This window comes from Thamnophis sirtalis, unplaced genomic scaffold (genome assembly GCF_051295495.1).
Source record: "Thamnophis sirtalis isolate CommonGarterSnake01/CBP01778 unplaced genomic scaffold, rThaSir2_p1.2 scaffold_11, whole genome shotgun sequence".
Classification (NCBI taxonomy): Eukaryota; Metazoa; Chordata; class Lepidosauria; order Squamata; family Natricidae; genus Thamnophis; species Thamnophis sirtalis.
The window spans coordinates 32,818,246-32,830,446 of record NW_028261391.1 but is presented as its reverse complement, the minus strand read 5'-3'; the positions used below and the strand labels follow the sequence as shown (position 1 = coordinate 32,830,446).

The 12,201-nt window shown below is 32.0% G+C and overlaps 1 protein-coding gene across 2 annotated transcripts in view; it reads right to left on the bottom strand.

Annotated features, from left to right (window-relative positions):
• Nucleotides 1–1,118: 1,118 nt before the first annotated feature.
• Nucleotides 1,119–12,201, bottom strand: part of PAX3 (paired box 3) — a 91,387-nt gene continuing 80,304 nt past the window's right edge. For both annotated transcript variants that reach the window (XM_014055087.2, XM_014055089.2), the window contains 2 exons: nucleotides 4,223–4,469; nucleotides 1,119–2,551 (listed from right to left, as the gene is read on the bottom strand). In XM_014055087.2, coding sequence (XP_013910562.1) covers nucleotides 2,517–2,551; nucleotides 4,223–4,469 — 282 coding nt within the window. In that variant the 3' untranslated portion in view covers nucleotides 1,119–2,516. The remainder of the gene's footprint in view (nucleotides 2,552–4,222; nucleotides 4,470–12,201) is intronic.

The following is a 12,201-nucleotide window of genomic DNA, read 5'->3' as shown; positions in this document are numbered from 1 at the left end:
CTTCAGTTCCCAAAATGCTGATAACAAACAGAACCGCATAAACATAATTTAATTGGCACCTCTCCTTCTGGGGAGGAGGCAAGGTAGAAGGGGTCACAAAAATTTCTCTCCAAGAAAAATGAAGATAGAATGCTAGCTGCAGCCCTTCTCCCCTAACATATAATAAGGGGGATTTATTTGGAAATGGGATGATCACAAGTGTTACAAACCCATAGCATTTCAAAGGAAATAATAGCTTGCTTCAATTTCAAATAAATTGCCTTCCAGTATAATGGTATGTGAGAATGGCCTTGAGTGACTCAAGTGGAAGAGATAGGAAACAGACAGGAGCTGGTGTGGCAGTGGTTTCACAAACGGAGGAAGTAACTTAGGAAAAACCTGCCCTAATTGATCAGGCAGTTAAAAGTGGCAGTAGGAAGTTTGTACCTTCCAATTTTCAAAATTGATGTCAGTCCTTCCAGGTAAACCAGACAATAAACATGACTAAATGAGCTCATTTTAATTTACTGTAAGGCTACATTAACAGAATCTTGCAAGTCTGAAGATACAAACTTCCCACTGGAACTTAATCCCCTGATTAATAATGGTTGGGCCTTCCTACAGTATGGGTTTTTTTTCCCTCTGATCTTAAGCAACTAAGGATTTTCCCTTTTCATTTTCTTGATAGGATCTCTTCCCTTCAATCTTCAAGATGATTCCCACATAGCATTACAAGACCCAGTGGGGGGGAAAATCTTCAGTTCTCAAAACAACAATATTAGCAATATTATTGATTAACAATATTGAGACAAGGTTGAACTTGACTCCAGATTAGAATGGAAAGGATGAGCTTCTTCTTCTTGGATAAGAAGTGAAACGTTTTCAAGGAAAAAACCCAAGATAGTCAAGTTGCCCTTTGAAAAAGCACCTTTGGGACAACCATGACCTGGATGATTGAGAAACTCCATAGGTGAAGAACACAAAGATTTTTCTTCATTGTTCTCCTTTTTTATGATAAAATATCATATATATTTTGTCTGATAAATAGCAATGTTTTTTGAAAATATTGTATCAATACAAGCTCACAAAATTCATCACCAAAAGCAGTAAGTGCTTAGCAAGTTTCCATAGCTGTTTATTCATTATAAATAGTAAATATTTACTGCGCTTTTTTATATGAGATTTTTTTTGTTTTTACAACACATGTGTTGTTGATAGAGAATGTAACATAAAGATAGTATTTTGTTCAATCACTCTTTAAGACCAATGTGTGAACTAAATTCTGTACGATATCCTAGTCCTACTAATTTACTAATTTCATTGAACTGAATGCTAAAAGGAATGAATTTGTGCTCTACCTCACTCACCATTCCAAGAATAAAGAAAAATAAATAACACTGCCTGCCATCTTCCTGTCCCTCCTAACATTTCAAAAGACAAATTTATTGACATTTGGAAATGTCACAACATAAAATGTTTGTAAACCTTGGTTTCCACTGAAGAATATAAGATGCAATTGTATAATTTAAAATTACATGACAACTACAGAGACATAATGATTTATGCCCTGTATTTTCTAGAAATTATGTAAACATAAGCATTTTAAATGTATTTTCCCCCAAAAGTCCCTTTTGATCTAATAAAATGGAGATCATCGAAGCAAACTGTGACACCTCTATATACTAAAAGAGTGAAATATGTATTGTAAAAATAAAAGTACTTGGAAAAAATATAATTTTGATTCTATATATAATGCCTTGGATGCAGCCAAAGCTTGGTGAGGTACGCCATATTGCACATTGTTAAGCAGTCATAAAAATCAAAGTTATTCTGTATTTTTGTTTCTTTCTTTCAGGAGGTAACATGGACTAGGAAAATTTCAAACACAAACAATCTTGCAAAACTTTTCTTCATGTTACAAAATATGTCATTTGCTGTTATGAAGAAAAGTCCTTTTGTATGTGACATTGAGCAACAACAGGATTACAAAAACAAGAAGATAACCAATAACTTATTTGTGGAAGTCTTCAAACATCTAGTCTAGCATCCTACAGACTTTAACATTTCCTTTCAAGGTCATTTTCCAGTGTGTTATACAAGGTTCTTCAGCCCATTCTTAGCAAACTGGGCACTGTCAAAAGTCGGCACTGAAAGTTTCAAAAAAATGCTCTAATTTTGCAGCACTCAGATCACAATGTCCAAGTTAATCCATGAATCTTCATCAATCTAAAAATGGAATGCTTACTTCAGCCCAGCAGTGTGAAAACTTCTATTATTCTTATTTGTTCTTAGCTAATGCCATGGTGAACTGAACTGTTTTATTTGTGGCACTGTTTGTGGTCTTTATTTTCTGAGCTGCTTTACCCAATATGTTCAAACACCTTATTGAAAGCACTGATGAGAAAAGAATAGTCCCATTTATCACTAGTACAATCTCTGCATTTTAGGCCTCGTTTTGGTGAGAAGATTGCTCCATTCCAAATACTGGATTGAGACCAGGACCAAGACCAACTTTAATGTGAAATGGACCATTCACCTTATGCAATATCTGGCTTCAGATAATGAAAGGCACCTGTACAAAGAAAAAAAGAAAGAAAGAAGAAAGAAAGAAGAAGCATAATAAGCTTTTAAAGTCATGCTGTGACAACCCCACAGCAAGGGGCAGTGTCAACTACAGGTTGACATTGTCATATTTAATAGTGATATATCAAAGGAAAGGGACTAATATACTTATTCTTAGACAAGTTTGACAAAACTCTATGTATCTGGGATTATATACTATAATGATTCTTGAGCTGACCTCATTAAGAACATGTGTTTCTAATAGTGGAATGCCAGTGGTTATTTCATTTTGGACAACCCCTCTGTTTTACCTAATGGCAATCAGGTTTCATGTCTCAACAATTAATAACATCAAGATGTTGTTGACATCACTTTAGAAAATAATTATGCAGCAGAAATGTTGCTGAAATAATCTACTGTCATAGCAGCAAATTTATGTATCTCTACAATAGGAAGAAAATGCATTTTTATTGCAAGAAAATATTATGCTATATGTTATTATGAAATATAATGTTTATCAAATATATCTCTTTTAAATGTATGCATTTTGTGGTTTGAGAAGCATCATGACCCCATCAAGTTTTAATCAAATTTGTTTTTTTTTAAAGTACCAAGTTTCTCATATCTCTCAAAACTTACATTTCAGTACAATGGTGTGATTCTTATTACTATATACCACAGAATTTGCTATAGGATCTGGCTACCCATCAAATGTTGCTGAAAAAGATATTACTTTCCTTCCTTTCTCCTAGCCATTACTGGATTACATTTTTTAATCCCCCAAACAGTAAAGAAGGCTGCTTAGGAAACAACAAAGTCACTAGAAATACAGTACACACAACATCTTCCAAATCATCAAGAGATAGATCAAAGCAGTCTTCCCTAACCAGGTGTCCTATAGATATCCTGAATGCCTCCATCGTTATTAGGACTGATAACTGTTCATCCAGGTTGTTTCAATGTGGACAGGGTAGGAAAAGGATTGATTAAGGTCTTGCATCCAGTGTGGTGCAAACCAGTATAAGTGCAATTTTACTGATCTGGCTAAAAACTAAATATGAGTGTCCATGGAGGAAGAGGCTAATGATGATATACGAGTGGCAATGTAATCACAGAAACTCTTTGAATAAATACTTGTTAAGAAAGATATCCTGACACAATCAGAGTACTTACACAATTATGTCATTGTGTGTGTCATCATTTTGGCTTCATCAGGTTTCCTGCAGAAGTTACTAGGTTGAACTATACTTATCTGATCATAGCCATGTACAGTAGAAAGGACTCAGCTTCTAAATAGAGCTGTCAGTCCAGAACTAATCTCCTGCAGGTTTATGACTAAATATTTTTCATAAATTGGCCATAAATTGGTCCAACCTTTTGTCTAACTGCTTAAGACAGTATGCACAGTTCTCCTGCCTCCAATTTTAGCTTAACTATAGTGAGATTTTTGGGGAAGACAATCTAATTCTGCAACTCGCTTAGCTTGCTTAACCAAGGATAGTTTTTGAACTTGGTTCCTCCCAGTCCAAACCAGCACCTTAAACCAGCACCTTGTTATGCAATTGATGACTGTTCATTGCTTGAATGAGATTCTTAATTGGTTAAAAAAAAAGAACCAGATTAAATGATGAAGACATAGATTCCAGGAACACACATACATTGTTGATGACTTAATACTCACTTTGTCCATATTGCCCATACTGGTATCCTGGGACAGGCTCCATACTGTAACCAGTAGTGCTGTATGTTGGTGGGCAGTATGACTGAGATGTCGGAAGGCTATCTAAACTTTTCATATGATCTAGTCTTTGACTACAACTTGCGGACACTGTGGTGGTTGGCTCTAAACCCCCAGTTAATGGTGACAAGGCGTAGTCAGTCTGGGGCTGGTGAGGGACTCCTCCATGGTTAGTTAAGAGGCCCATTACCTAAAATAAAAAGGAAAGGGAAAGAAGGTGAGATTAAGTAGCACGAAACAATCCACAAATTACTTTATTATTTCTATAGCTACTTGGTTTCTGTTCTTTGATTCCAAAAAGAAATAGATACATCATACAAATTTCAGTACTAACATATAACTGACATTCTAATATAAAAACATTCTGTATTTTATCCTGGAAAATCTCTAATGTGTGATTCCTAATGTGTGAGCACAATCACATCTTAAATATGTAACATGTTTTCAGCATGATTGTTTTTAAAGTACTGTATAATAAAGTATTCTATAATGTTAGTTTTTTAAAATTATATTATCATATTTATTGTTCTGTAAACAAGAAGCAACAGTTATTTAACTGGAAGGGTCTGGTTTTTCCATTAAAGAGTATATTTGTTTTCCAGTCACATGGCAGTAAATGCCCAAGCTGTGAAAAGCAATATGTGTCCTGATTAACATCAATATTGTACATATTATAACACAGATACAAACCTCTCTAATATTTTATGTTCTTACACAACAAAGAAGGAGCAAGCCCAGCCATTCTGGCCCCACTCTTTTGTTTCCCATCCCTGCCTGTTACCTTGTGTTACAGGCAAAGACGCTTGTCTGCTGCCAATGACATCCTTTAAAATGATACACAGAGCAAAAGCACAGTAATACCAGCAAAGAAAAGACAGCATCAAATCTAAACTACAATTTTCTTTAAACTTGATTGAGAAATTATGGCTTTAAATTTACAAGGGAAACTAAAACCAGTTGCAAGATCAAAGATAGTCAAAAGAACTAGAAATGCCCTGTGGAGGTTCAAAGAGAGATGTGTTTGGTTTGGTTGTTTTAATCAACAACCTCCCAAACATTTAAGCAACAAAAGTCATTTGCTGTAGTGTATTTTTATTACTCTTGAACATTGAAATGAAAATCCTTTTCTTTACATTTCTGATTTGCTCTGCAAGGCCTGCATAATGCAAAGAGCTCACTCACAAACACAATATACAGTATATAAACTTACACACACATATATACATAGAGAGAGAGAAATAGATTATATTGAAATGAAAATCCTTTTCTTTAAATCTCAATGTGCACTGCATGCTATGTTATGATGTGATATGATGTTATTATGCTATGCTATACTATGCTATGCTAACATTGCATTCATATATTATCATATATTATCATATATTATATTATCATATATTATCATATATTATATTATCATATATTATCATATATTATATTATCATATATTATCATATATTATATTATCATATATTATCATATATTATCATATATTATCATATATTATATTATATTATATTATATTATATTATATTATATTATATTTATTATATTATATTATATTATATTATATTATATTATATTATATTATATTATATTATATTATATTATATTATATTATATTATATTATATTATATTATATTATATTATATTATATTATATTATATTATATTATATTATATTATATTATATTATATTATATTATATTATATTAATTATATTATTTCATGTTATTGAACATTTACCACAGCACTTCTTAAACTTTTCAAAATCATGGGACAATTTTCTTTTTATATTAATGATGAAAACCTATGATATTTAGGATAGCGTGTTTTGCAGAAAACATGAATGTATTAATTTGCAAAAATAATTGAATTGTCTGCCTTCTTGAGCACCTTAGCAAGTTTACAATACAATATTAAAAACATCCATAAAATTATTGAATCTTTTTTTTAAATCTAAAAATGTGTTACTATTTTTTTAACATAGACGCATCCCGAAAAGCCCCATAGAAGAAGAATATCCTCGGCTGCCTTCTTAAAGGATAAAAGGTGGATGTCTTCAACGGATGACTTAATCTACAATGTGTGGTTACAACCAAGGATGCTGTTTTCTGGGTTTCCATTGCCACAGTCTCTCTAGGGGTATCTATAGCAGCTTCTATAGATTTCCAGATTGTAGAGTGGACAGATTTTTATCTGGAGAAGAATCTTGGGAATGGTGAAACTAACATTACCATAGTTCTAGTTTCTCTGAAGCTACAGAAACATAGTTAGCAGATGTTATACACAGTGATACAGGCATTTTTTCTTATAAAGGAAATTAGGGCCACACTAAGTGGATGAAATTTTCAGTTGGACCCTTCACTCTAAATGAAAATCACCAGAGTTCACTCAATGGCTACAGCCTTACTAAACTTGGAATAAATCCCTTTATAAACTCGCTGGAATTTTGTGAGTTGCCCCATACAGACTTTTGCATTACATGATATAAATGCAAGCAGCTGGCATACAACTTCAAAGTCCAGTGATTCTCCCCCCACCCCCAAAAAAAGAAAATCAAAGTAATCTACAAATGCTGTTTACTCTTTTTTTTAAAGCAAAATAAAGCAAACAATAACAAAACCCATCTCATATGTTGCAAGCCTGTTAATATTCAATAGTTGTAGTAAATGAATTTGGAAAACAGCTGCTGAATTTATAAATTCCATTTACTACATTCAATAATTAGATTTAGTTGTTTTTTAAAACAATTACATCAATTCCCACAGTTGATACACTGAAAAAGAGAAGAACAGGATTTTTTTCCTCTGCAGGACGTGGGAGGGATGTTGTGTTAAAAACCCAGGAACACATTTTCAGAGATTTTTAAACATTGTTAATACATTTTATGGGTGTTTTTAATATACTATTGTTAACTTGCTATAGTTGCTCAAATAGCAGAAAGCAAATAATTGCAATTAAATAAATCCACATTTTCCCCAAATTTAATTCTGCAGTATATTATTATAACTCTACAATTTTAAGTTCAGGAATGTACCATAATTTTTAGGAGGTCAAGTTTGCTGACTAAAACTAATTTTATAAAAAGCTATTTTTTTACTAAAATATCAAACAGAAATTAGATTTTCAATCCATAATTTTTGAATAAATCTGGAATTCTGCCTTTTATTGTGTTGCCTTTCTGTTTGCCAGTATTTCTTTGAGTAGCATTGAGTGGTATTTTGGTCCATAATATCTGTGGGGTAGAGTAGAATTATGCTTCCCAATACTTCATTCAATTTATCAAGATGTTATGATGGGCCTCTTTTCTGTTCTAAGCTTTGTAATAGTTGTAATTCATATTTCATTTGTAACAAGGATTACTCATCTCCAAATTCTTGACAAACATTGTAAAATTTGCTTCCATCTTGTCTAAACTTAATAAAAAAACCAAGCAGATTAAATTAAATTAAGTTTTTAATCATCATTATCAAGTATAGGTGTTATGCAGTGCTTCCCTATCTTTGAGGATGAAAAAAGCAACAGCTTTACTAAAGTTGTTGTTTCAGAAATATCTTCAGGGGCTTTCAAAATAGTGCTGCAGTTGATTAGCATCTAAATAATTAGATTTTGGGACCATTCTCTTTGAAAGTCATAAGGAAAGTTCCCTAAAGGCAGAAACTCTGCCTTGTGATATGTGTCGTGACCTTATAACACGGGAACAAGGAGTTACTGAAAGGGCACTGTTGGCTTTCACCAACTGCTTGGGCTAATAGAGAACTTATTCTGAGACACATTTAAAAGTTGGCTTTCCCAAGGAGTCTGCAAGGGATAAATAATATACAGTATGCTTTCCCAATGAGGTATCTTCCAATGGCACCTGTAGCTTTCTTCTTTCCCATCCCAACCAGAATAACATACAAAAAGACGTTTTCAATTCCTGCATTTTCTAGTAGTATAAATTCAACTGTAACATATATATTTTTCTAAAGTGCTGCCTTTTCTGGAAATAAAATATCTTTGCAATTTAGATCATTGCTAGTTTACAAATACATGAAAGTGACAAAAAAATGGTGTCCTCAAGTTTGACTCCTAGTGAAAGCATCCATGCGGTTATACTGACAGCAGTACAGAAGTCTTTTTGCCATTGCCTTGAGGGATTAAGTTATCTATTTATTTACTTCCTACTATGGTCAAAAATCTTAGCCTTCTGAGATAGTCACCCATCCAAGTACTAACTAGGATAAAGTTCACTTCGCTTAGCTTCTCTGGTCAATCAAAGCCATCTAAGTGTTGCCACCTTTTGAGATTGATATAACAAAGAAAAATGAACTGGGTGTGGAAGGTATTTATTATATTATATTATATTATATTTATTGTATTTATTATATTATTATATTATATTATATTATATTTATTGTATTTATTATATTATATTTATTGTATTTATTATATTATATTATATTATATTATATTATATTATATTATATTATATTATATTATATTATATTATATTATATTATATTATATTATATTATATTATATTATTATATTATATTATATTATATTATATTATATTATATTATATTATATTATATTATATTATATTATATTATATTATATTATATTATATTATATTATATTATTATATTATATTATATTAATTATATTTATATTATAATTATATTATTATATTATATTTCCGTTTGTTAAATTTATTTGCTACCGATCTCATCGTGGACAGCTTTACATGATTTCCAAGGTTTTTACTGCTGCTGTGGTTGGTTTCCTTTAAAAAATTGTACCATTGAAAAACAAATAACTTCTGCATTCATTATATTAAAGTGTTATTTTGGCAAATCTGATAAAAGACCATAGTATTTTGAAGTTCTTTTAAGTCAATATTGTTTTATGTACATTATGCACATCATACATTTTAATGATTGTCATTTGAACTTCCAACAATGAAAGAAAAAGGGAAACAAATATGAAATAAGTATATTCATGTGTTAGGTGTTTGGAATATGGATTCACTCCTGTTAACGGTTTAAAAAAGAAAGGGGAAAAAATCTCAGAAATTCAGTCTAACTTGGAGTTTATTTTTTCCCCTTGAGAGACTTCATTCAGTTTTTGTTTACATATCTACATAAATCTCAGCTGATTCAAATGTATTATTAAATTGGATTCTACTCAAATTAGATGTAAAGTGAAAAATTTTCCCCTTTAAATCAAAGATCAAACTCAGTTATTTATGCCACATTTTTATGTAACTGTAGCAAAAAAAAAAAATCTTTCCAGTGCAGCATGCAATTTTTCTTCATAGAGAATACCTCTATATTTATTGCTTTTATTAATTACATCCACTGACTCATAAATATCTAGCAGATTTATAAAATATAAAACAATACAGTAATGAAACAAAAGATATAACAAATAATGAAAATGAAATATAGCATGAATATTGAACGTGCAGAATTAAAGTCCTGATTGTACAGAAACATCTAGGTACATTCAAATAATGAAGACCAAGGTACTGATTTTGGAAGAAGTTTCCACAATTTAGGTGCTGTTGATAGAGGGACCAGAGAGTTGGACATGTATTTGAATTCTCATTAATGCTGGGAATGAAATATCAGATGCCTTGTAATTAGTGCACAATTTCTGACTTCATGTAAGTAGTATGCCCCGATATATAAATTTAATAATTAAATGAAATAAATAAATAAATAAATACATTAAATAACTAAATGAAATAAATAAATAAATATGCACTACTGGTGCACAATTATATTTTAAGCTTATATACAGTACAAGTACTACTTATTTAGTGACAATTTCATTTAGTGACTGTAGTGATGAAAAAACAATTTTACAACCACTCCTCACATTTACAATCTTTATAAAGAACTTTAAAGCAAAGAAAAGTTGAAGTAAGATAAAAAGCACAGTTTTGGTTTCACTTAGTGACCATTTCACTTAATGACCAAGTTGCACGTGCCAATTATAGTCACTAAATGAGGATTACTATAATGTAAAAGCATCTGAGAACAGTGACAGTTCTTGGCTCAGCTTCAAAAACTGAATATGTTAGTGCACTGGTAGGATTTAGATGGAAGACATCAGGGCTTTTAAGGCAGTAGGCCAGACTAAAAGATTGAAAATAAATCCCACAAGGTAAGGTGGAAAATCAGTTCTGGATCATTGTCAGGAAAGTTTAATATCTTTCTTTCTCTCTTATAGATTCATTTTGTCCAAGTGTCAAGTTTGATTCAGGATCTAAACCAGCCTTTTTACCCAGCTTTAATTCCTTAGGGGGTATGGTCAGTGTATAATTTTAATTAGATTGAGCCTTTCAATAGTACTGATTTACAACAAAATTGCTATGCTGCTTTTCTATATTTGCTATACAAGTTATATGTTTGCTATATAACTCTTCTTTGAAAAACAGTCAAATATATATAATCTTTTTAAAAAATATGTAGTGGGTTCAGTGGTGGGTTGCCCATTTTTTTACTACCAGTTCGGGCGCGCTCTTGAGCACGCATGACACTTCTGCGCATGCGATCTGGGACAAACTGGGAGCAACTCACCTCTGAGTGGGTTCCATTTTCAGCATATAGTATGGAATTCTCCAAATAGCAACATCTATCACATTATTAAACAGGACATACCTAGTCTCAAGGGTGCAAATTCTGTTATTTCAATGAAATGCAATGTGACTTAATAGGACTGGAATAAAATCCCCACATGTTTTAATTCATTTACGCATACTTGCATTTCATATGCTCTGTAACTCTGTCTGCAACGTAATTGACGGGAGGCAAGTATGTTCTGTATTTGGGGGCTATTTTTTTTTCTCGCTCTCTCTCCTTATCGTGATTGAAACTTTTAATGAATCAACACCAAGAAAATTATTGGCTGTTAAAGTATTAAACTCTAGTGATAGGATCATGAGTAAACTTTAGTGAAGTTAATGACACCCTCTTATCTGACCCTGACACATTTGCAGCATGTAATTTACAGAAGCTCTGTCCAGGGAATCTTGACAAATGCTCCTAAGGATGTCAGGGCACTGATCCATTTTAATGTAAAACAGATGTGGGTCACATACTCTCATTCATCACTGCACTGAACATTTCAAACTACTGCTTAGATGGATGGCATTACCTGCTGTGATCCCTTTTTCCCTAGGGAAACCCACCTCCCCATTTACACTAAAATTAAAATAATAATAATAATAACCTGCTCCAGAAAAGAAATAAAATTCTGCAGATCATCTCACTGACTCTCACACGTGCCAATGAATCCAGTTTTTAGAGTTACGATCAACTATTATCTCAGATAAAATATTTTAGGCAAACCACCATCTCCCAGATTTACTCCTTCATTGCATCCACCTTAAGGATTACTCTTTTTATCCCTCTTATTCTATTGTCTTTTTGCTACACTGCTAATGATCTATTCTACCCCTCATTATTTTGCAATGATATTCCATATACTTAAAGAAATAGATTGGCATCTATGAAAGATGATACTGTAATAATGATTATGTGCGCAATTTTTTTTTTCCATTCTTTACCATAAAGGCTAGAAGTGTGATTCACTTTAAACATTCAGGAAGCAGAAATAATTCTCCTTGGCTTCATTAATTTATATTATTTAATCATATATAGGCCTTTGATTTACAACAGTCCATTTAGTGAGCATTCAAAATCACAACATTACTGAAAAAAAGTGACTTATGAACATTTTTCACTCTTACAACTGTTGCAGTATCCTCCTGGTCACATGATCAAAATTCAGATGCTTGGCAAATGACTCATATTTATGACGGTTGCAGCGTCTCATGCTGTGCGATCCCCTTTGATGACCTTCTTACAAGCAAAATTAATGGGAAAGGTAGATTCACTTAACAACTGAGTGACTTAACAACTGCAGGT